This window comes from Mercenaria mercenaria, unplaced genomic scaffold (assembly GCF_021730395.1).
Source record: "Mercenaria mercenaria strain notata unplaced genomic scaffold, MADL_Memer_1 contig_1960, whole genome shotgun sequence".
Taxonomy (NCBI): domain Eukaryota; kingdom Metazoa; phylum Mollusca; class Bivalvia; order Venerida; family Veneridae; genus Mercenaria; species Mercenaria mercenaria.
This window is the reverse complement of record NW_026459983.1, coordinates 1-27,587: the sequence shown is the minus strand read 5'-3', so window position 1 is coordinate 27,587 and position 27,587 is coordinate 1. Positions and strand designations below refer to the sequence as shown.

At 36.8% G+C, this 27,587-nt stretch overlaps 1 protein-coding gene across 1 annotated transcript; it reads right to left on the bottom strand.

The window, feature by feature from the left end:
- On the bottom strand, positions 1–27,410 carry LOC128552031 (thiamin pyrophosphokinase 1-like; the record flags this gene model as incomplete). Its single annotated transcript, XM_053533029.1, is given in 6 exon segments — positions 1–6,373; positions 11,558–11,669; positions 14,082–14,231; positions 20,515–20,604; positions 25,259–25,401; positions 27,341–27,410. Coding segments are annotated over 6 exon segments (696 nt in total), but the record flags the coding sequence as incomplete, so codon positions are not given.
- Between the last annotated feature and the right edge of the window lie 177 nt (positions 27,411–27,587).

Sequence of the window (27,587 nt, the reverse complement as noted above, 5' to 3'; positions counted from 1 at the left end):
ATTAAATAACATCAGTCTTTTAAGAATTATCACAGGTTTTAATGCAATATTTCTTGCAAGTTCAGGTGTTTCACAGTCAAAATATATCAATATATTCTAATAATTAACATATATCACATGCGTTTTCATAATAAACATAATAGTGTATAACAAATTTTCTCATAATCAATATATATTGCTATGTTCTTATGATCAATATATATCACACACATTCTTATAATCAATAGATGATACACATGTTCTAATAATCAAAATACATTTCACATTTTCTGAAAATCAATAGCTCATAATCAATATAAATCACATGTGGTATCATTATCAATATACATGTACTAGTTTTCTCATAATCAACATATATCACATGTTCTTATGGTCAACATATATCATACCTGTTCTCACATAATGAACATATTTCACCCTGTTCTAATAATCACCATTTATCACCCTGTTCTCTTAATAAACATATATCACCCTGTTCTCACACTCAACATACATCACCCTGTTCTCATACTCAACAAATATATCACCCTGTCCTCATACTCAACATATACTGTTAGGCACCCCACCTTGTCAGAACTTGATGTTAATTACCATTTAATTTAATGTCCAAGTTTTAGATTTTCACTGGGAGACCAGTGCCAGCCCACCCTCTTCGTTTTCCCAGCTTAGCCATGACTGCCGACAATAAACCCTTTCTGTTTCAATTGGTTATCAACTTCCTTACCCAACTAGCCCGAGTATTCCTTAAAAACTTGGCCCCTAGACCCTTATTTGTTCTTTAAAATACTCTCATCTCTACATTGCTCTACCTAGGTCAGACGCCATCTTGGTTATTTACTTCAGTCCTGTCCGGTTTTGTTCAATTCTTTACGAAATTAAAAAAAATCAAGTTTGATACCCACGGAAACGCCAGAAAGGCGTTTCAGAGCTCTTTTTTTACGTCATCATGTTGGTGATGTAAGCAGAACATCTATAATGGGCATAAATATCCGGATTTCCGCGTCTTCTTTGCCAACCAAATCTCCTCTCAAAGTGAAGGTGACCCTTACTAAAGGTCAACTCAAAGCTCTACATCATAGAGATCTATTTATATACTATATTTACAAAATCTACGTAAAAGTATTAATGCATAGACCGAAGAGCAAGGTTTATCTCTACATTACTACAACAACAAAGTCCTACAACAAGTAGCCCTGGGCCTGGCCTATGCCAGTTGGTACTTGTAGTCTCTCCCTCGCTCCCGAAATTACCCCACCCTGAGAACTCGTGTGGATAAACCCTATAGACTTCACACTACCTACATGACTTAGAAGACTATATTGCGCAAGAAGAACACTATGAACTTACACATTTTTATTAATAGATCTACTCTTGTTGACATTAATTATACAAGGCAGTCTCAAAGACAGCTAAATCTCCTGTCACTGCTATTGATAGTGAAAGGGTAAACCTTTGACCTTTAGCTGTGACCTTGACCTTGAACTAAGAAGGTTGACTCATGAATTCTTCACAATGTCTTGATGAGGTGATCATTTGACCAAAGTTTCATGAAAATTCTTAAAGGGGTTTAGGAGATACAGAGCTCAAACCTTTGACCTTCAGTTGTGACCTTGATCTTGAGTTGATATGGCTGACTCATGAGTTCTTGATGAGGTGATCATTTGACCCAAGTTTGATGAAAATCCTTCAAGGGGTTTAGGAGATACAGAGTGGACACAAAATGGAAGGCTCACTTTTGACCCCAAGTTGTGACCTTGACCTTGAGCCGGCATGGCTGACTCTTAAGTACTGCACATCGTTTTGATAAGGTGATCATTTGACCCAAGTTTTGTAAATTCCTTCAAGGGGTTTAGGAGATATAGAGCGGACACGAAATGGAAGGCTCAAACCTTTGACCTTCAGTTGTGACCTTGACCTTGAGTCGGCATGGCTGACTCATAAGTTCTGCAAATCACCATGATGAGGTGATGATTTGACCCAAGTTTGATGAAAATCCTTCAAGGGGTTTAGGAGATATAGAGCGGACACAAAATGGAAGGCTCAAACCTTTCACCCCAAGTTGTGACCTTGACCTTGAGAAACTGTGACACAAAATAGAAATGTCCAATCTGACCTGGACTCAAACCAAGGGCCATCTGTCTACTGAGTACATGATCTATACTCCTGACTGAGCCACCCGGCCTCTTAAACTTCTATAATATACCCTGACATCTACATATGGAAGAGCTATAAACTCAAGTACAGCCTGTAGAGATCGCTCCCTTCAGATTTATAACACGCTAGAAAACGAGCCCTTATGTCCACGTGGAAGGGCTTGTGCACAGGTAGAACAATATCATCCTGTTCTCATACTCAACATACACTGTATATCATGTGTGTTTTCACAATCATTTTACATCACATCTTTCCTCATAGTAAAAAGATATCACACAACAGGAAATCATATTCATTACAAAATAGTTACTTTGTGATATAGGCTATTTTTATATAACCAACATTTATTTCATTTTAAATCTCATGCATTCTAGCCAATAAGATGGTCTCCTAATATGGGAAAACCCACAAAAATACTATAGTAACAGTGCTATGATATACACACCTACTTAACTACATTGACACTTATAGAAATGAACATATTTTTATACAATAATAATTAAAGATACATGTTCTACATATTGCATTTCACAAATTCAAACACATAAAAGAATGGTCACCAGTAAAGTGCCAGCTTGGGAGGCTTGAAATTTCAATATCCTTGATACCAATAGCAAAATATATGTCTATGTAAAACTTGGGACCCCCAGGGCAGGGCCTCTTTTCATCCAAGGGGCATAATTTGAATAATTTTGGTAGAGGACCACAAGGCAATGCTACACACCAAATATCAAAGGCCTAGGTCTTGTGATTTCAGACAATTGTCTGAAGATTTTTTTTTTCCTATATGTCTATGTAAAACTTGGGACCCCCGGGGCAGGGCCTCTTTTCACCCCAGGGCATTAAATTTGAACAATCTATATAGAGGACTATTAGATGATGTCATATGCCAAATATCGAGGCTCTACGCCTGGTTTTGGACAAGAAGATTTTCAAAAATTTCCCTATATAAGTCTATGAAAACCATGTGACCCCCAGCGTGGGGTCATATTTGACCCTAGGGGAATATTTTGAACAATCTTGGTAGAGGACCACTAGATGATGCTACATACCAAATATCAAAGCCCTATTACCTGTGATTTTGGACAAGAAGATTTTTTAAGTTTTTCCTTTTGGTAGCCATGGCAACCAGAGTTCTGTATGGAATTCAATTCTTTGAACAATTTTGAAAGGAGGCCACCCAAGGACCATTCCTATGAAGTTTGGTGTAATTCTGCCCAGTGGTTTTGAAGAAGAAGATTTTTGTAGAAATTGTTGACAGATGACGTACACCGCACGATGGACATTGAGCGGTCACAAAAGCTCACCATGAGCCTTTGGCTCTGGTGAGCTAATCAAACAACTCATTTTTAAAACATCAAATCCTCCATATAAGTTTCATACTTATCAGTTTCTTGTAGAGTAATACCAGTACTGGTAACTAATAACACTACTATGACAACTGGCAGTCCATACTTGATTGGTAAGTCGTCAGGCAGAAAACAGAACAGACAACCAACAACACTGTAAAAACATAAAACAAGACCTGTCACTATAGGCGATAAATGCCCCCGAAGCGTGCCCATGAATGCTATAGTTATCTGCGGAGAAAAACACACATCATTTAGTGACCCTGACCTTGACCTAGGAGATCCCGGTCATAAGTGTGACACACCTTCTCAATATTGTTAACTTTGTGTCAAATTATTTTCAAATCCCTTGATAAATAACAGAGTTATAACCCAGACAAGAAACACCTTTGACTTCTAAGTGTGACCTTGACCTTGAAGCTAGAGGTCTGGGTCTTGCAGATGACATGTCATCTTAATACAGGGAACATTTATGCCACGTAATTTTAAAATCCTTCGTTAATGGCAGAGCTATGGACTGGACAAGAAAGGAATCATGTTAACCTTTAACCTCTTAAGTGTGACCTTGACCTTAGAACTAGGGGTCCGGATCCTGTGCATGACACATTGTCTCATTATGAGGAAATTTATGCCAAGCAATTTTAAAATCCCTTCATCAATAGCAGAGTTATGGACCGGACACAAAACAGACACTGTTAACCATTGACTTCTAAGTGTAACTTTGGCCTTGGAGCTAGGGGCCTGGGTCTTGCACAAGTCATGTCATCTAAATGTAGTGAAAATGCCAAGTAATTTTAAAATCCCTTCATAAATGGCAGAGTTATGGACCAGACAAGAAAGGAATCATGTTAGCCTTTAACCTCTTAAGTGTGACCTTGACCTTAGAACTAGGGGTCCGGATCCTGTGCATGACACATTGTCTCATTATGAGGAAATTTATGCCAAGCAATTTTAAAATCCCTTCATCAATAGCAGAGTTATGGACCGGACACAAAACAGACACTGTTAACCATTGACTTCTAAGTGTAACTTTGGCCTTGGAGCTAGGGGCCTGGGTCTTGCACAAGTCATGTCATCTAAATGTAGTGAAAATGCCAAGTAATTTTAAAATCCCTTCATAAATGGCAGAGTTATGGACCAGACAAGAAAGGAATCATGTTAGCCTTTAACCTCTTAAGTGTGACGTTGACCTTACAACTAGTGGTCCGGATCTTGCGCTTGACACATCATCACATTATGGGGAAAATTTATGCCAAGGAATTTTAAAATCCCTTCATCAATGGCAGATCTATGGACCGGACACGAAACAGACCCTGTTAACCTTTGACCTTGGAGCTAGGGCTCTATATCTTGTGCATGACATGTCATCTCATTATGGTAAATATGTATGCCAAGTTATTTCAAAATCCTTCATTGATGGCAAAGTTGTGGACCGGACACGAAACAGACCCTGTTAACTTTAGACCTTAGTGTGACCTTGTTCTTGGAGCTAGGGATCTGGGTCTTGAGCATGACAAATCGTCTCATTTTGGTGAATGTTTATGCAAAATTATTTCAAAATCCCTTTATGGATGGCAGTTACAGCCCAGACAAGGACACACACACTCATTCACCAACAGTGCAATTTTAATATGCCCATCTTCTGCGGCATAAAAACTAAATTCATGAAATATCCTGTTTGTCTTCTTCTTATGATTTATGTCAGTTGCAAGAGTTCAGCAGTCATCCCCTACCCTCTCAAAAAAGATACATTCTCATTTATTCATAACTTTTCTGCATGTTTTTTTCAGGATTCAAGTTTTTCTACAGAAAGTTACTTGCATCAGCTATCACTAATCTTGTTGTCAATAATCATAAGACCAAATGTTCTTTCTTTTTGTTTTTCTAACTTAGGTGTCTTTGCTACTGGCTGGGATCAGACAGCAAATATCTTAATTTCTTCTCTTTGATTCTGTATCAAAACCAACTTTCTCTTTTTTACGGGAGTGGGATTGGGCATGGGGATGGGTTTAGGTTTAATATAACATTGAAATTATGCGGACATATGCTGACTTTTCAGCTTCTGATCATGAACTGTGGAAGAAGACCCAATGTGCCCCATTTAGCATTATTACAGGCAAATATGGGCATCAGCCATCCTAAGTCAGCAGAATGGCCTCCTCAAACATAAGAATTTTACACCCAAAGCAACAAAACTTTTGGAACCCACAGTGAGAGGAAAGTGATTTAAAACCCCTTTCTCTGCAACTGTCAACTATTCTCAAGAAAGACAAGAGATTTTAGGCATGCTGCTTTTCAGTTATGATTGCCAAGCAGTATTGAGCCTTTTAAACGTATACTCTGCATAAATTCCATATTTGTTGAAATGAAAAATTACTGACTGGTAAAATTAATATGCTTGTGGGTATAAACAATATTCATGCTTTGTTAAAATACTGAAGCACGCAGTGTATAATTAAAAAAAATATAAACTTGTAGTACCAATAAATAAACATGATACTGACTATTACTACATTTAGTTCTGATAACAGCTCTTAGTATACAATTACTCCTACATTTAGCTAAGTTAAATAAAGATGAATATTATCTACATTTAAAATTTATTTCTAATGGTAAAATACCTTAGTGAAAGATAAACATTGTACATCTTTCAGGGTTAATGTAAAATCTGATTAAATATGGAATAAAATATTAAATCTAATATTTGTTGCTGAAGTTTACAGTGACTTATGACTGTATTCAAGATGCTGAATTAGATTTCAAATTCATCATCCATAACAAAGGACTATCAGTTTCCACGGTAACAATATCTGCTCCATTCCATGTATTAGATGTACTGATTAACCCTCCAAAACACATGGACTGTCCTTCTGGAGAAAAAAAGTTTACATGAAATTAGTTTCAACTATGATTAAATCTAGTAAGGCTGTAAAACACAGTGTATGCTCAAATACTTCATAATGTCAGTCTGAGAAAAAACAACTTATCAATAAAGTTGAACAGGAACTGTAGTGTCAGAAAATAATCCAATCTGCCTAGTTATCAAACATGACCAAGATTTTATAGCGACATAAACTTTGCATAAGTTTGGTTAAGTAAACTTTACTGGTTCGAGGCGTAAATTCGACCAGGTCGTAAATATTCGGCCACCCACTTTAAAGCTTTTTTTGGAGCCAGATGCTTGAGAACGCATCTGTGTCATCACTAGCACTTGCGTTAGCAACAAAGGTGGCAAAAAAACAAGAAGTTGAGGTGAGTAGAAAAAGTTGTCCTCCCCAAAGTTGTGTACTCTAAATTGCAAATATTTTGTGTTGCGTGTCGCGTGACGTCATCGCATGCGCTCGTTCATGCTGAGGCCCGGCAAGGGTTAATTCAAGTCTAAACTTTATAACACGAAAAGAACATGCGTTAACTAGCGTAAACACATTAAAACCAAGTAAATGAATATATTGTCCCTCAATGTCATTGAATTTCCATGTCTACATTGTTTTTTGACGTTGACGTCATTTCCTTTTGAATTATCTGTTTTTGGGCCGTAATACGTTTACCATTTACCACGGAACGTGCATAACATACAAAAAGGTGTTATAACAGCATCTGAGCATGTGAATCTCAGTAAACAGTGACGTAAATATTAAACTATGTCATGCTGGTGTGAGAAGGATGACAGGCGCTTTTTAAATCTCTGTTGGCAAATATTTCCCACGAGGTATGCTATTAAAAACTGAATGCAGTTTCTTCAAAAAAGAATGATTTTGGCTGTAGCAGCGATTTATTTCCAAGGCAATGTTGAAAACATAACCAACTTTATGTTTAACAAGAGCTGTCGGAGGACAGCAACCCTCGACTATTCAACAGCCTTGTCGATTGAATGAATACGGAAGTCGAAAAAGGGACATAATTTAGTAAAAAAGCAAAATAGGGTTATGGAACCTGCATAGTGGTTATCAGCTCATGACAGTGGACAAGTGTGTGAAGTTTCAATCCATTCCCATTAGTGGGTACTGAGATACCAGCTTACATATAGGAAGTTAACCAAAAACTCCTAAGTTGAAAAAGGGGCATAATTTTGTAAAAAAGCAAAACAGAGTTATGGAACCTGTGCAATGTAAGTCAGTTTATCACAGTAAATAAGTGTGTGAAGTTTCAATCCATTCCCACAAGTGGTTACTGAGATACCAGCTTACATACAAAACCTTAACCAAAAATTTCTAAGTCGAAAAAGGGGCATAATTTTGAAAAAAAAGCAAAATAAAGTTACGGGACCTGCTTTGTGCATGTCAGATTATGACAGTGAATAAGTGTGTGAAGTTTCAATCCATTCCAATTAGCGAGTACTGAGATACCAGCTTACATACAAAACCTTAACCAAAAAATTCTAAGTAGAAAAAGGGGCATAATTTTGTAAAAAAAGCAAAATAGAGTTATGGAACCTGTGCAATGTAAGTCAGTTTATCACAGTAAATAAGTGTGTGAAGTTTCAATCCATTCCCACAAGTGATTACTGAAATACCAGCTTACATACAAAACCTTAACCAAAAATTTCTAAGTCGAAAAAGAGGCATAATTTTGTAAAAAAGCCAGATAGAGTTATGGAACCTGTGCAATGTAGGTCAGTTTATCACAGTGAATAAGTGTGTGAAGTTTCAATCCATTCCCACAAGTGGTTGCTGAGATACCAGCTTACATACAAAAACTTAACCAAATCGGGACGCGGACGCCGACGCATGGGCGAGTCCAATAGCTCTACTATTCTATGAATAGTCGAGCTAAAAAGTGGCCGAATATTTACAACCTCTAGAAGGTAAAATGTGGAGGCTAAACCTGTCTGTTATTTTAAGCGCGGTTTTATTGTTTACCATACTGTAAACGGCCATTAACGATAACAATCAATGTTGCTTGTATTAAAGCACAAAAGGTAGTTTGTTTGTTTGTTTTTTTGTTTTGTGTTTAACGCCGTTTTTCAACAGTATTTCAGTCATGTAATGGCGGGCAGTTCACCTAACCAGTGTTCATGGATTCTGTACCAGTACAATTCAATCCCAACAAAAAAAGTAAAATTCCCATTCATTTTATGTTCAAAAGTCGTTATTCACAAATTAATTTCCCCTCGAAATAGCAGTTTTGACCAAAACCACAAAATTTCATGCCCACTAAACTAAATGATTTTACAAGTTTGGCTTGATTCTGAGAAAAAATACTCCAGTTTTATTAAATGGGAAATGTCAATTTTGACTTATTAGTTAAGGGCCATAATTCTGAGATAACTGTCCAAACTAGCATATTATTAAGCATGACCTATATTATATAGTAATACCTCTTCTGTATAATAACTGTTGATATAAAAGAAACATTACTTCAGTTCCCAAGCAGACAATTTTTATGATTCAAGTGCCATAACTCTGGTGATACTAGTCCAACTTGGCTGGTTATCATACTTATACCCCAGTCACACAGACGGCGCAGATAGCTACGTCTGGCCATGGATAGAAATCTAGTAATCCGTACCTGAGCCGTACCTTAAAGTAGTGATCCGTATCAATCCGTACGGCTCAGGTACGGATCGATATGGATTACTATGTTTCTATCTGTGGCTAGACGCAGCTATCCACGCCATACGTGTGACTGGGGTGTAAGGTAGATTTTATTGAGACACAAGATTTGTATAAATTTGCATCAGTTCTGAGAAAAACACTCCGATTATTGAATGGACAATGATTTCATCTGCCGGCCCTCAATGGGTGAAAACATAATATGTCCCATTTTTCTAAATAAAATAAAAACAAGATGGCGCTAAAGCCCTGTATTGCTCACATGACCTAATTCTAACACTTGATAAGTTAGAATCTAAGTTGGCCTTCTCACAGAGACAAACATTTTGACAGAAGTACAGAAAATATGACTTTTTCTAGACTAGTGTTACTCTAGCACTGAAAAAAAGCAGAATGCTGTTTCAAATTGGAAAAGTACGATAGCAGTGGTTTTATTTTCAATGTTTGTGTCTTATTCCATTTATGATTATTGCACTCTTGTCACAGAGTGTTAACTAGCTTTTCCTTTGATTTGACCTAGTGACCTAATTTTTGAAACCACATGACCCAGATTCGAACTTGACCAAAAGATCATAATGATTAACATTCTTACCAAGTTTCATGAAGATCCAGTCATAAATGTGGCCTCTAGATTGTTAGCAATCTTTAACTCTGATTTAACCTGATGACCTAGTTTTTGACTGCACCTGACCCAAATTAAATCTTCACTTGCAGATCATTAAGATTAACATTCTGACAAAATTTCATTCAGATATGGTCATAAATGTGGTCTCCATAGTGTTAACTAGCTGTTCCTTTGATTTAACCTGATGACCTAGTTTTTGAACACAAATGATCTAGCTTCGAATTCTACCTAGAGATCATCAAAATTAACATTATGACCAAGTTTCATGAAGATACAGTCATAAATGTAACCTCTAGAGTGTTAACAAGCTTTTCCTTTAATTTGGACTGGTGATCTAGTTACTGACCCAACATGACCCTGATTCAAAGATGACCTAGAAGTCATCAAGACAAACATTCTGATCAAACTTAAAATTAGGTCTCTAGAGTGTTAACAGTTTTACCTTTAATTGGACCTGGTGACCAAGTTTTTGACCCCACCTGACCCAGATTGGAACTTGACCTGAAGATCTTCAAGATTAACATTCTGACCAAGTTTCATTAAGATATGGTCATAAATGTGGCCTCTATAGAGTGTTAACTAGCTTCTCCTATGATTTGACCTGGTGACCTAGTTCTGATCCCACATGAGCCAGATTCGAACTTGACCTAAAGATCATAAAGGTAAACATTCTGACCAAGTTCCATGAAGATACAGTCATAAATGTGGCCTCTAGAGTGTTAACAAGCTTTTCCTTTAATTTTTTTGACCTGGTGACCTAATTTCTGACCTCAGCTGACACAGATTGGAACTTACCCATCAAGATTAACTAGCTTTTAGCAACACTCTGACCAAGTTTCATTAAGATGCGGTCATAATGTGTCATAAAAGAGTGTTAACTAGCTTTTCCTTTGATTTGACTGGTGACCTAGCTTATGACCCCACCTGACACAGATTGGAACTTACCCTAAAGATCATCAAGATTAACTAGCTTTTAGTAAAATTCTGACCAAGTTTCATTCAGATATGTCATAAATGTGGCCTCTACAGTGTTAACTAGCTTTTCCTTTGATTTGATTGGTGACCTAGTTTTTGACCCCATCTGACACAGATTTGAACTTGACCTAACAATCATCAAAATTAACATTCTGACCAAGTTTCATTAAGATATGGTCATAAATGTGGCCTCTAGAGTGTTAACTAGCTTTTCCTTTGATTTGACCTGGTGACCTAGTTTTTGAACCCACCTGACCCAAATTTGAATTTGACCTTAAGATTAACATTCTGACCAAGCTTCATTAAAATATGGTCATAAATCTGGCCTCTGGAGTGTTAACTAGCTTTTCCTTTGATTTGACCTGGTGACCTAGTTCTTGATCCCACATGACCCAGATTCTAACTTGACCTAAAGATCATCAAGATTAACATTTTGACCAAGTTTCATGAAGATAAAATCATTAATGTCGCCTCTATAGTGTTAACAAGCTTTTCCTTTAATTTTTTGAACTTGTGACCCAGTTTTTGACCCCACATTACCCAGATTTGAACTTGGCCTAAAGATCATCAAGATTAACATTCTGAACAAGTTTCATACAGATATTTCATTAATGTGGCCTCTAGAGTGTTAATAAGCTTTTCCTTTCATTTAAACTGATGACCTAGTTTTTTATCCCAGATGACCCAATATAGAACTTGTCCAAGATTTTATTGAGGGTAACATTCTGACCAAGTTTCATTAAGATTGAGCCAAAATTGTGACCTCTAGAGTGTTAACAGTCAAATTGTTGACGATAGAAGACGGACACAGGATAATCACAAAAGCTCACTTTGAGCACTTTGTGCTCAGGTGAGCTTAAAATTCTGAAAATATGCAAAATTATTTGACTAATCTGTAATACCCAGATTCCATTTAAGTCCTGTTGTAGTAATAGAGTTACATTGACCACCAATAGGAACCAGACCACAACTTTCACCTTCCATCCCAGAGTCAACCATCAATCTGTGACAGCCCTGAAACAAACACATACTCAATATTGCACAATCGTTATACTGGCAGACAGGTCTGTCATATCCTGTCTATTTCACAGTTATATAGGTCAAGCTAAAATTCTGAAAACCATTATATGGAGGATAAGTTTCTTCCACATTTAAGATAAAATATCTTTCATCCCATGTACACAAGATATCGACCAAATTTGAGTTAATTTGCCGATGCAATATCACAGAATGTCTAGATACCACAAATCCTCTTATTACATACTCGTTTCTATTCCCCGTTTAGTAACACTGGTACTGGAAACATCAATATTTTCCATACACTGACGCCTGAATATCATATCGGGTGCATGACGTAATTCAGTGTGTGTTGTTGCACTATTTTTTTTATTTAGTTCAGTACTGTCAATCCTATTCAGGCTATTGAACAAATATATGATATTTACATAATATTTATATGTGTAGATGCGTATGTAATAAAAAGGTTTTTATCTTTGCATTGGGAAATATGCACTCGTTCTTCAGCGGAAGAATATTGGGCTCATAAAGTTGTGCAATATTTCCGCTGAAGAACTCGTGCATATTTCCCGATACAAAGCTAATAACCTAAAAATATCAGCTTGGTGAAGGTAATATCAACCAAGGGTGCAGCCCATGATTTATATCACTTTTCCCAGGTTAACAAATCTTCATATTGGCCTAACCTAAATGGCAACAATTCTTTTATTATACAGAAAATGGCAATAACCCCAAACATTTGCAGCAGTTGGTCATTTTCCAGTGTAATGTTCTTAAATTGTGTGCAATATCACAATGTAACGATATCAAAATATTATGATTTGACTGCTGGGTCAATCTGTATTTTGAGTCCACTAATACAATCTTTCAAAAAAATATATCCCAAACAGTGATTTGTCATAGAATAAAATCAGTGTCTGGAGTTCCCATGTGAAGGTATTATATCAAAAGGGTACATGAAGATCTATGATTTTATTAAAGAGCAAACCACTGTTTGAGATATGAGCCGTGCCATGAGAAAACCAACAAGTGCATTTGCGACCAGCATGGATTCAGACCAGCCTTCGCATCCACACAGCCTGGTAAGGATCCATGCTGTTCCCTTTCAAAGACAATCCATGCTGTTCCCTTTCAAAGACAATTGCAATTAAAGAAACTATTAGCGAACAGCATGGATCCTGAACAGACTGCAAGGATGCACAGGCTGGTCTAGATCCATGCTGGTTGCAAATGCACTATGCTTGTATCACAGCGCGGCTCATATTTTATGTTGACTCAAACATATTCAACTACATCTTTGAAGGCATCCACCAAATATCTGCTTGTTTTGTGTGTGTTTTTTCCATTGTGTCATTAGGACTTGATGGTTTGACATAGTAACTGTGACATACAAACAGTGGATGTGTTGCAAAATAACACACAATTTCTGTCTTCTCTGTTTAATATGGGAGATGAATCTGGTTGTGTTAGAGCTTATCATTCATCATGAGAATGTATTAAGACCACTGGATATGACTATGAATAAAGACTAAACTAGAGCTATCACTAAATGCAATTATTACTCCTTGACATCATTTTGATGCAGGGAATGTAAAATATGGTGAACATGACCTTTGACCCTGACTTTGAAGAATGTGACTGAGTTATGTGCTTTGCACGACATCTTGATGAGGAAAACAATAAAACAAGTTTTTGAAAAACTTCCAAGTCTGTAAGAAGACACGGCACAAACAAATATTTAGGTTATTTCACCCTATGTCAAAAGATGTCATAACAGAAGGTGAAGAAAACCATTTAGATTTTATTATACCTCACTTTGGTCTACAATGATAAAATCCCATTACCCAAGACATATTTTGACTATAAGAAACACTTTCAACCTTTCTGGCATGAGACCAAAAGAAAGTGACTGTCAGGTCATGTGACCGCACTGATATTTTGAATGTCATATAAAGGCAAATAACTGCTTCAAATTTTTAGCCTTATCATGAAATGATTGCCTTCCTTGTATACACATATACATGTAGTAATGACGTCACTTTTCAATGTGTTCACAGAAGATTACTGCACTAAAGATGACTTTTTTATGTGCTCAATTTTGTTCAGTATAATAAAATAAATAATGACAGCGTGTGTGACACCGATATTGTCAACCCTTGAACCAGAATGTCACTACTCGGCCTTCGCCTCGGGTGACATTCTGCCCTGAGGTTGTCAATATTTTTTTTTTTTACTTATGTCACACATGCTGCATATGATATTTATATAATATCATTCCAGCAAGGCTTTCTACAATACAAAAAAATAAGATTAAAAAACTGCAAAGTAAGTTCAAATAGTGAGAGAAAGAGAATGAAGAAAAATGAGTGAAAAAGACCAGAAATAGAAACAATTAAAATATCACAATACCTTCTGAAGTAAGCAGGACATTGACTGGCTGGACAAGAGGTAAACTGGTATACTTCCTGCAAGCTGGTGAGCTGTAAATAATGTGTTAATATTGGCAAACTGTTGGTCCAGTCGACCTCCAAAAGCACTTAAAGCAACAACACAGTCTATCTGAAAATTAAAAAAACATACACATTTAAAATTGCAAAATATTATGACATTACTGGTTTATAAAACACATAATTTTCAAATATCACATGATAGTCTGTAAAAATTACAGTGTGTGTAATTTTCAGTCTCAAGAATGCTGTGACCTTTCTCTCTGTTTCACATTTAATGACCCTAAAACATTAGGGTCTATTTTGTGACCACAAACAAACTTGATATGTTGATTGCCTGAGGACCATGAGATTTCCATCATAAACTATTTTCAGGCCATTATGACAATCACCTTTAACTTCAGCATTAACTAGAAATGTATCCATGGGACACAAATGCCCCCACTACATGACAAAGAACACAGATCAACTTTGGGAAAACAATATGTTGCTATTTAACTAAGTCAGGGGCCATAACTCCTACATGACTGAATGAATCCGGACGCGAACCCCAGGTGCTTACCAACATTCCTGTAAACTTTGGTGACTTTAGGTCAAATACTTTTGGAGCTATGCGCGACACAACATTAAAATGACGAATTTTTAACTAAGTCAGGGGCCATAACTCCTACATGACTGAATGAATCCGGACATAAAACCCAAGATGCATAACTTCACATGCTGAACAACATTCCTGTGCACTTTGGTGACTCTAGGTTAAATACTTTTGGAGCTACGCGCAACACAACATTAAAACGACCAATGTTTTACTAAGTCAGGGGCCATAACTCCTACACGACTGAATGAATCCTGATGCGAAACCCCAGGTGCACAACTACACATGCTGACCAACATTCCTGTAAAAGTTTTGTGACTCTACTTCAAATACTTTTGGAGCTAGGTGCGACACAACATTCTCGGAAGGACGGATGGACAAGGGCAAATCTATATGCTCCCCCCCCCCCACAAAGTGAGGGCATAAAAATGGACAATCCTGGATTGAGAGTAAAGTGTGTGATCACTAGACTATCAGGCCATCCATACATATAGAGTTTAAAAATTATACATATAATCTATATTTTTATTTATTATTAATTAGAAAGTAGGCAAAAACATTATAATGTATGAACTAGTGGCATCCAGACAACAATGAACTGACAGTCTATAGACTCACAGAGTATGTGTGACACTTATCATTGAATATGAAGTTCAGACAAAATAACTAAAGCAAACAGTATTTTCTTTGTCAGTGTAGGAATCTATAAACTCCGGTTTCGTTCAGCAGTTGTGTACTTCTTCAGAGGACTTGACTGTAATGACTAGGCAAGTTTGGTTTGCATTATGGGTTAATAATGTGGACATAATGCAAACCAAACTTGCCTAGTCAATACTGTCAAGTCCTCTGATGAAGTTCACAACTGTTGAATGAAACCGGTCAGGGAAGATATCTAACCAACAAGAGAGCATGTCCTCCATGGCTCACACCCACCCACATCATACTAAGTGTTGTAATGCATTTAAATACAAGAGATCACAGGGTGATCTTGGCGCCCACCAATGTGCCATTTTTGAGAATTCCAAAATTTTAAGACTTATTGACTAGCTCAAGGTCAAATTTCATTTCCGTACAAAACACTGTGCATGTGGTCAAAATTCGAAACCTGTAGCTTGAGAAATGTGAAAGTAGGTCACTATATCAATTTCAAGGACAAAGTTCGTTGTACACAAAACTTTGCATGTGCATCAAGTTTGAAGGCTGTAATTTGATAAATTTGAAAGTAGGTCACTAGGTCAAACTTAAGGTCAAAGTTTATTTTGGTACACAAAACTATGCAAGTGGTCCAAATTTGAAGGCTGTAGCTTTAGAAATGTGAAAGTAGGTCACTAGGTCAAAACCAAGGTCAAATTACACTTCAGAATACAAATCTATACATGTGGTCCAAATTTAAAGCCTGTATATTCAAAAATGTGAAAGTAGGTCACTAGGTCAATGTCAAGGTCAAAGTTTGCTTCGGTACACAATCCTATGCATGTACGTCTAAATTTGAAGCCTGTACCTACAGAAATGTGAAAGTAGGTCACTAGGTCAATCTTAAGGTCAAAGTTCATTTCGGTACACAAAACTATGCAAAAGGTCCAAATTTGATGGCTGTAGCTCGAGAAATGTGAAAGTAGGTAACTAGGTCAAAATCAAGGTCAAATTTTAGTTTGGAACACAGAACTATGCATGTGGTCCAAATTTGAGGCCTGTATCTTCAATAATGTGAAAGTAGGTCACTAGGTCAATGTAAAGGTCAAAGTTTGTTTCGGTACACAAAATTATGCATGTGGTCCAAATTTGAAGGCTGTAGCTCGAGAAATGTGAAAGTAGGTCACTAGGTCAAAATCAAGGTCAAATTTTATTTCGGAACACAAAACTATGCATGTGGTCCAAATTTGAAGGCTGTAGCTCGAGAAATGTGAAAGTAGGTCACTAGGTCAAAAATCAAGGTCAAATTTTATTTCGGAACACAGAACTATGCATGTGGTCCAAATTTGAAGCCTGTACCTTCAAAAATGTGAAAGTAGGTCACTAGGTCAATATCAAGGTCAAAGTTTTTTTCAGTGCACAAAACTATGCATGTGGTCCAAATTTGAAGGCTGTAGCTACAGAAATGTGAAAGTAGGTCACTAGGTCAAAATCAAGGTCAACTCGTGTCAAGGTTCATCTTGCCACTCAAAACCATACAGGTGGTCCAAACTTGAATGTTGTAGGTTATTGACAAGAAGATTTTAAAAGCTTTTCCCTATATAAGTCTATATGAACCATGTGACCCCCAGGGCGGGGCCATAATTGACCCTAAGGGATGATTTGAACAAACTTGGTAGAGAACCACTAGATGATGCTACATTACAAATGCCAAAGCCCTAGGCTTTGTGGTTTGGACAAGAAGATTTTCAAAGTTTTTCCCTATATAAGTCTATATAAACCATGTGACCCCCGGGGCGGGGCCATATTAGACCCCAGGGAAATAATTTGAATCATTTTGGTAGAGGACCACTAGATGATGTTTCATACCAAATATCAAAGCTCTAGGCTCTGTGGTTTTGGACAAGAAGATTTTCAAGTTTTTCCCTATATAAATCTATGTAAATTATAGAAATAAACAAAGGGCCATAACTCACTAAAGAATTGTTGAACCAGTCTGATTTTCAGGGGGACACAACTAGGGTACCAATACATCATTCTGACAAAGTTTGGTAAAAATCCCCCTAGTAGTTTCTGAGGAGATGCGATAACGAGAAATTGTTAACGGAAGGACGGAAGGACGGACGTCGGACCACGGACGCAGAGTGATTTGAATAGCCCACCATCTGATGATGGTGGGCTAAAAATCTGACCACTGTTTTACTTATATTTAATCATGTATCGAAACACATGGTAAGTAGCTTCTTACGACGTACTCTTACAACCCCCGTGTTTATATTTAATAGTGCAAATACAGTGAAAATGAATAGAAATAAAATTATCATATCGCATCTACTAAATCTATTTTTTACTGATTTATAATCATGTATCAATACACCTGACAAGTTGTACTCGTACAATTTCCATATTTTTGATGAACATGCTGATAAGTTATTTATTTTGATTGTTCCACGCACAATTTGTATGTTTTTAACACTGATATTGAAATTCCTTTATGCTAGGATAAACAACAAGAGGGCCATGATGGCCCTATATCGCTCACCTGTTATCATTGCACATGAGGACAAGAAGGTCCTCAGAAAAAATATCTAAATCCAAAGGACAGGAACAACTAAGGGAAGAAATTTAACCAAAAATGAAAAACAATTCTTACAAGGTATAGATATGTCAAAATAAACCTAAAAATTGGAGGTACCATCCATGTTGTACCACAGAAAAGTGGTCTCGGTTTTTCCGTACGGCCAATAATAAAAAAGTTACTAAAAATAAGCTATTTATAGTAACGTAAAAGGGAAGTAATTAAAAAAAATACATATTGTAAGTGAACAAAAGAAGGATCTGCCAAATAAATCTGTTGACTATAAATGAAATATCAGATCAATATCTTCATTAGTTATGGAGATATAGCAATTTTAAATTGAAATAAAGGGAGATAATTTGACATAAAATCAGTCCATAGTTATCTACCCTGATTGTCTCAGTCCAACTAATAACAATAATGAAATTTCAAATACATGTAAGTCCTATAAGTACTTACTGACATAAATCCATTTTGATTACAATCAGGGGAGGTAATCAGATATAAAATATCTCTGGAACCTACGATTGGATCTGATTTGTCATGGAATCCAAGATTTATTGTTGTTGAAGATATTTTGGAAGTTTGTATAAGAAAAAACTATAAATGAAGTCTCTATATGGCTGCAAAAGCCAAAATAGCAAATTTTGGATATTTAAGGGGCCATAACTCTGGAACCCATGAAGAAATCTGGCCAGTTGAAGAAAGGAAGCAAGATCTTGTGGTGATAGAACTTGTGTGCAAGTTTAGTTAAAATCAAATCATAAATGAAGCTGCTATTGTGCAGACAAGGTCAAAATAGCTAATTTTGGCCCTTTCAGGGGCCATAACTCTGGAACCCATTATGGGAACTGGCCGTTCAAGAAAGGAACCAAGATCTTATTATGGCACAAGTATTGTGCAAGTTTGATTGAATTCAAATCATAAATGAAGCTGCTATTGTGCAGACAAGGTCAAAATAGCTAATTCTGGCCCTTTCAGGGGCCATCACTCTGGAACCCATAATGGAATCTCACCAGTTCAAGTAAGGAAACGAGATATTATGGTGATACAAGTTATGTGCCAGTTTGGTTAAAATAAAATCATAAATGAAGCCGCCATTGTGCAGACAAGGTCAAAATAGCTAATTTTGGCCCTTTCAGGGGCCATAACTCTGGAACCCATAATGGGATCTGGCCAGTTCAAGAAAGGAACCGTGATCTTATGGTGATACAAGTTGTGTGCAAGTTTGGTTAAAATAAAATCATAAATGAAACCTCTATCGTGCAGACAAGAAATTGTTGACGCACAAAAATAGCAAATTCTGGCCCTTTAAGGGGCAATAACTCTAGAACCCATGATGGGATCTGGCCAGTTTTTGAAAGGAACTGAGATATCATGCCAATACATGTTTTGTACAAGTTTAATCAAAATTGCTTGCAAAATGTGGTCTCTATCTTGTTCACAAGAAATTGTGGACGGACGGACAACGGACGGACGATGGACATAGGGTGATCACAAAAGCTCACCCTGTCACCATTTGACAGGTGAGCTAAAAAAACAAACATGTTTTCTTTTTTTCTGTAACTGCTATAATCACAATTCTAACACGACCAGCGAATAACCTACAAACATGTAGAGCAAAATCTATCTCGGGTTATTCTGCAATAAACCACTCATGTGCAATGATGCCATCCGATCCACGTGCGTAGCACAGTCGTAAAAAGTGGTTACCATTTTTTCTAAAACTGTTGATATTAATATGTCGTGTTAGAATCGAAATAACAAATTCCAAAGTGTGATTTATAGTAGAATAACCCTAGTTTTTCGTTCTTATGCGAAACAATATTCTTTCGCACAAGAACTCAAAAGACGGGTTATTATTATTATTTCTTAAACAGACAATACATGTACTATGAATAGAAAGTTGTTTGTAAAATACAGTATGGTGATTGTATTAAGAAAAGCGTAAGATTGATTTAAAAATGCAAAATTTTATCAAAAAATTGATTTGTAAAGTATAACCACTATATAACAAATACAATATTTTTCACAGCTTTATTTCTCATGTGCATAATTTCTTTTTTATAGGATCGGAGCAAATACCAACAAAGGGAGTATTTGGTCAATAACATTACCGGTAATCAATTACATGTATTATATTTATGTTTCTGTTGTTATGCTCCATCCTTCACAAGGATTTTCTTTTCAATTAAAATCGTGAATTTTTTGTTTTTCAGGGGATATAACAGTGTAAGAATGAGTAAAGTTTGTAATTGAGTGGTCTCCCTTGGTGAATGTGTACATTTGCGATAACAAAAAAATTACAGTGTTTAGATTTCACCAGGAATATAGGGAAAATTAAACCTCCGCGAATATAACCTGCTATACAGTATATCTGGACAATAAACATTTACCATGTAAAACTGGAACTGGTGTACTACTGTACAGTACAGTATAAAGGTATTTACCATTAAATACAGTGACATGACTAACCTGCAATATACAGTCATTTATCATGTAATTCAGAAACATGATAGGTGTTAAAATGTACAATTATTTACCATTTAATGTCAGAACATGACTGACTTACAATGAACAGTTATTTACCTGGTATGTTTTCCTCTTTTCCAATATAATCTTTAAACATTTTGTAAAGTCTGTATCATCCTGGTCTGGGGTATTCACAATTTCCACTCCCTGAAAACAAAAAGTCACTAAATCATCTAAGATCTGTACCATGTTAAATCTATAACTAATTTAGATAACACTGCTCACATGTCATCGATATCAACAAAACGAAACAAACAAAAACATTTTCAGATATGGGCAAATGTTTCATGTAAATGGTGGTTTACCATAACTAGAGCAACACAATTACAATAACCCATTTGCCTTCAATGCGATACATGTAACAAGAGTTACCAACATTCCCCGCTTAGGTACATTTTTCACAAAAAAAATAGTATGCCAAAAGTTAACTCAGTTCCCTGTGACCTTGACCTTAGCACATGACACAATGCCTTGTAATAGTGAACATTTATGCCAAGTTACTTGAATATACACCAATGCATAAACTAGAAATGTGTCCATGGGACACAGATGCCCCCACTACATGACATTAGTCAGGGGCCAGAACTCCTACAATACTGAATGAATCCGGATGCGAAACCCCAGGTGCACAACTACACATGCTGACCAACATTCCTGTAAACTTTGGTGATTCTAGGTCAAATACTTTTGGGGCTATGCGCGACACAACATTAAAATGACCAATTTTTTACTAAGTCAGGGGCCATAACTCCTAAATGACTGGATGAATCCGGACGCGAAACCCCAGGTGCACAACTAAATATGCTGACCAACATGCCTGTAAAGTTTTGTGACTCTAGGTCATATACTTTTGGAGCTAGGCACGACACAACATTAAAATGACCAATTTTTACAAAGTCAGGGGCCATAACTCCTACATGACTGCATGAATCCGGACGTGAAACCCCAGGTGCACAACTACACATGCTGACCAACATTCCTGTAAACTTTGGTGATTCTAGGTCAAATACTTTTGGAGCTATGCGCGACACAACATTAAAATAACCAATTTTTTACCTAAGTCAGGGGCCATAACTCCTACATGTCTGGATGAATCCGGACGCGAAACCCCAGGTGCACATCTACACATGCTGACCACCATGCCTGTAAAGTTTTGTGACTCTAGGTCATATACTTTTGGAGCTAGGCACGACACAACATTAAAATGACCAATTTTTACAAAGTCAGGGGCCAAAACTTTTACATGACTGAATGAATCCGGACGCGAAACCCCAGGTGCACAACTACACATGCTGACCAACATTCCTGTAAAGTTTTGTGACTCTAGGTCATATACTTTTGGAGCTAGGCACGACACAACATTAAAATGACCAATTTTTACAAAGTCAGGGGCCATAACTCCTACATGACTGCATGAATCCGGACGTGAAACCCCAGGTGCACAACTACACATGCTGACCAACATTCCTGTAAACTTTGGTGATTCTAGGTCAAATACTTTTGGAGCTATGCGCGACACAACATTAAAATAACCAATTTTTTACCTAAGTCAGGGGCCATAACTCCTACATGTCTGGATGAATCCGGACGCGAAACCCCAGGTGCACATCTACACATGCTGACCACCATGCCTGTAAAGTTTTGTGACTCTAGGTCATATACTTTTGGAGCTAGGCACGACACAACATTAAAATGACCAATTTTTACAAAGTCAGGGGCCAAAACTTTTACATGACTGAATGAATCCGGACGCGAAACCCCAGGTGCACAACTACACATGCTGACCAACATTCCTGTAAAGTTTTGTGACTCTACGTCAAATACTTTCAGAGCTACGTGCGACACAACATTTTCGGAAGGACGGACGGACGGACGGAAGGACAGACGGACAAGAGCAAATCTATATGCCTCCCCCCCAAAGTGGGGGCATAAAAAGTAACTGACCAGACAAAAAGAGCTGTCACTATTGGTGACAAATGCCAACGAAGTAGGCCCAAGAATGCCACAGTTGTATGCACAAAAAAATCACATATCATTTTGTGACCTTGACCTAAGAGGCCTTGGGCATAAGTGTGACACATCTTCTCAATATGGTTAACATTTGTGTCAAATTATTATCCCTTGATAAATGGCAGAGTTATGGACCACACAAGAAACACCTTTCACTTCTAAGTGTGACCTTGACCTTGGAGCTTGCACATGACACCTCATTTCATTAAAGGGAACGTTTATGACAAGTAATTTCAAAATCCCTTCATCAATGGCAGAGCTATGGACTGGACAAGAAACAGACCATGTTAACCTTTGACCTCTAAGTGTAACCTTGACCTTGGAGCTAGGGGTCTGGGTCTTGCTCATGACACGTTGTCTCATTATGAGGAACATTTATGCCAAGTAATTTCAAAATCCCTTAATGAATGGCAGAGTTATGGACTGGACACGAAACATACCCTGTTAACCTTTGACTTGTAAATAAATTAGTGGGACCTTGATCTTTGAGCTAGGGATCTGGGTCTTGTGCAAGAAACGTCGTCTCAAAATCCCTTCATGAATGGCAGAGTTATGGACTGGACACGAAACAGACTATGTTAACCTTTGACCTCTATGTGTGACCTTGAAGCTAGGGGTCTGGGTCTTGCGCATGACACGTTGTCTCATTATGGTGAATATTCATGCTAAGTTATTTCAAAATCCCTTTACGAATGGAAGAGTTACAGCCCGGACAAGAATTTAACGATGCACAGACCCACGTACGCAAGCATGCACGCACGGGCAGTGCTATTTTAATATTCCCAACTTCAGGGGCATAAAAAAAGTTCTATCTCAAAAGGTGACTTTGACCTTAAGAGCTAAGGGTCTGAGTCTTGCACATGACAAATCAACTTATTACAGGGAACATTTGTGCCAAGTAATTTTTAAAAAAATCCCTTGATGAATAGCAGAATTATTGACCGGACAAGAAACACACCATGTTAACCTTTAATCTCCAAATCTAAATGTGAGCTTGACCTTGGAGCTAGGGGACTTTCACACGACATTTCTCATTATGGGGAATATGTCTGTACCTAGTAATTTCAAAATCCCTTGATGAATGGCAGAGTTAAGAACTGGATATGAAACAGACCCTGTTGATCTTTGACCTCTAAGTATGACCTTGATCTTATAGCTACGGGTCTGGGTCTTGTGCATGATATGTCGTCTCAATATGGGGAACATTTGTGCCAACTTATTTCAAAATCCCTTGATGAATGCAAAGTTATGGACCGGACACAAAATATACCCTGTTAACCTTAGACCTCTAAGTGTGACCTTGACCTTACAGTTAGGGTTCTGGGTCTTGCGCATGACACATTGTCTAATTTTTATTTATGGGGAACATTAATGCCAAATTATTTCAAAATCCCTCCATGGATGCCAGAGTTATGGACCAAACAAGAAGTGTCATCATCGTCCCCTATTTTTCTTCAACAAAGGCAGGGAACACTAACCCATTTACCTTTATTGTGATACATTTAGAATAACCCATTTGCCTTCAGTGCGTTACAATACAATAACCCATTTGGACAATCATGTCTAACTTCTTCAAAAAATGTGGTTTTTCGAGATCGTTTAAAAACTTAGGAAGTATTGTCATTGGTTATACAATTGTGCTTAAGGAGAATCAAGGCATGAATTTATTATTAAATACCATTTCATATTGTATATAAAACCTATTTTATCAGCAATAGATGAACAAAATAGTTATATACAGTCGAAACTCGGTATCTCAAACTCGCTTACCTCGAAATTCCGCTTAAGTCGAAAAATTGTTCAAGTCCCGTCAAATTTCCTCCTTTATATATGTAATTCAACCCCGGTTACGTCAAAATTTGACTTATCGAGACTCCGGGTGTCTCGAAAGGGATTTTTAGTCCCGTCAATAAAATTCAAGTGCATTGTAAACTCGGTAAGTCGAAGTGAGAAAAATATGCCATAAAATTTCACAGAGAGAAAACGTTGTACAAAAAGGAAACTTGACCAATTTGAGATTTGTATCATTTTAGTCTTCATAAAACTGAAAACTTTGATACACACAAACTGTACGGAATCGTGTGCGCGTTAAGAACCGACAGCGTATAAACGGCATCAAGGACACAGTTTGTATTTTTTAATAAATCTTTGCATAACTTAACCAATTTATTTTTACATCATTTCGTCCATGTATGTTCCTCCTCACAACTCGAATTTCGGTTATCTCGAAATAAAAAGCACGGTCCCCTGAAATTCGTGATACCGAGTTTCGACTGTATTAGTAATGTCCTACACAATGATATACATGTAATTATTCTAACAGACTATTTGGAAAAAAGAAATACAAGACTACCTATTTTGAAAATCTTTTTTGAAATATATGTAATGTAACAAATGTTGAATAATATTTTGTCACACATTCTATAGATTTATATTTTCTTTTATACTGCTTTTTATATTGTATATGTTAATCTGAAAAAATAAATGGGTCGTTCTACAGATGTAAGATGATTCCAAAAAGAAAAACAATAACCCATTTGCCTTTAATGTGGTACATTTAGAATAACCCATTTAACTACAGTGCGATACAATTACAATAACCCATTTGCCTTTAGTGTGATACATTTGTGGGCACAGTTAAAGTTTTAACATTTCAATAAACATTAACTTGCTTCATTTCTATCTACATTATGTGTGTATTATATATAACAATGCTACAGCTCTAGCTTAACCAAATGATTCCACTTTATACTCAAATTTCAAAACATATATGATACAGATAAACATGTACCTTTTCCTTATAAAACTGTAAGACCTCTTGCCTAGCTGAGTCAAAGTCTCCAGTGATGAGATTTGGCAGATATTTGCCTCTCTGCTCAGCCATGTTGTCATACAGCTCATTGGTTCCCCCATCCACTGTAGCCTTAAATATGGCTGCAAAAACAAATAACTTCTACAGGATGACGTTAGACTGCGTAGCTGAATTTTACTGCACAAACGGTATAAAAACTCAGCCCTGCCAACTAGTTGCAACAGGGTAACTTTTCTAAATAAAAATGGCTTTTTGAATGTCACCTGTCAGTTTCTATTATTTGAATTGTTGGCCTACAATTTGGTACTATATGACCCAGTTGAACTTGACCCAGATCAGTGTTCTGCCGAGGCCGCAGTATCGCGAGAATGTCGCGTAAAAATTACAAATGCTGTGCAATTAGTGCACAATGGTCAACATAATTTGAGCAGACAACGCCTTTATTAATGGACTCGCTTTCAATTTCACATGCTGAGACATGTTACAAAAATTTTGGGGACAAATGCACGTATGGGACGACCGGAACTGAGTACGAATCATTCATTTCCTTTCTGCACCCAGCAAAAACTTCATTCTTATCAATAATGAAAAACTTTATTTCTCTATCTGCAGACAAGGAAAACAAAAATTTAATCTGATGACTAACATCCTAGTTCTTCATGTGACCTCTGAAAAAGCCCACACAAACCGCGATTTTGTCAGCCGTTCACCACCCACTGTCTCAGCATGTGAAATTGAAAGTGAGTCCGTTAATAAAGGCGTTGTCTGCTCAAATTCTGTTGACCATTGTGCACTAATTGTCTTCAAAACTGACAATGTGTCACAAAATCAAACCACAAAGGGTGCAGAAAATTCATATTAGGAGAAAAGTGACTCTAAATTCCACGAGAGATGATTAGACGGTGTCAATAGTTGGACTACAAAAAGACTTCAATTGTAGTAATGTTACTGATTTATAAATTTCAATGACATATGGTCAAAGTTTGTTGTCCCCAAGATTTTGAAAATGTCCCCACATTTTTCATACCAAGTGACATTTGTCTCCACCATTTTTTTATCTTTGGAAGAACACTGCTAGATTTCAGTGAAGTGACCTCTAGCATGTTATCAATGAGAAATAAAGCAACACTGACAAATTCAAGGGCCGTAACTCCATTGTTACCACAGCAATCATGCCCACTATAACTGAATATGATGGTCTTGAAGAAACACATTCTGCACTGTTCTGCATCAACTACATGAAGATTGCTTTAGAAATGTGGCATATACTGTGAAATCAGTAATATTCGTGGAGGACTGATCTTCGTGGATTTCGTGGTTCATGAATCAATCCACAAAATTTAATAACAACGAACAAGTAAAATTCCAATTCATTTTATCTTCATAACTAGAAATCCACGAATTCATATCCCCACGAAATTGCCATTTTGACCAAAACAGTGAAATTTCATGCCCACGAAATTAAATGATTTTACAGTAATCTGTTCAGAATGTGACATTTTTGTATGTTATTTTACAGTAATCTGGTCAGAATGTGACATTTTTGTATGTTATGGGTCATAACTATAGTTTTACTTCAGCAGATCTTTTGTTTACATACATTCTATGTAAGTTCAATGTCAAAAAAAAATGTGACCACTTTTGTGTTTACACAATGAAATAAGACACATGACAATGGATGACAGCAGACACTGTGCTATCACAATAGCACACCAGAGTACAAATGCTTAGGTCGGCTTAAAAATCTAAACCAACTTAATCTCTCTCTAATCAGTTTCCCAGGAAAGTAAGACAAGGTTGTGCAGATGTACAACAACTGGTCTCAAACTGATTGCCTGGTCACTTGACTGATTCCTTATCCTCCAGACCATCACTTCCCAGCTTATGTAATTCTACCTCTGGGAATAAGTTTTCAGACACATACGGACATACATACAAGCACACTGAAAGAACTGTAACATTTGTTAATCATCGGACAAGAAATCATGGTTTCATGATTTTGAAAACCGCAAGTTTCAGAAATATCAATTTTTGCAAACAAAGTGAACTTATAAAATTTACCTTTTGACCAAAGTTGATGGAATATTTCTAGTTCTGGCTTTAGTGGCTGATTTAAGAGCAGCAATGCAAATTTTGTACCTGTAAATAAAATGAATAAATATTCTAACATGATCCGCATTAAATGCATAATAAACATATAGCAAGTAACCTATTTGAATCTTTAATTAGATATAATTGGCTGGTATATTTTGGCCACTGTGATTGCAACATGATAGATTCTACTTCTGTTCCATTATACCTAAATCAT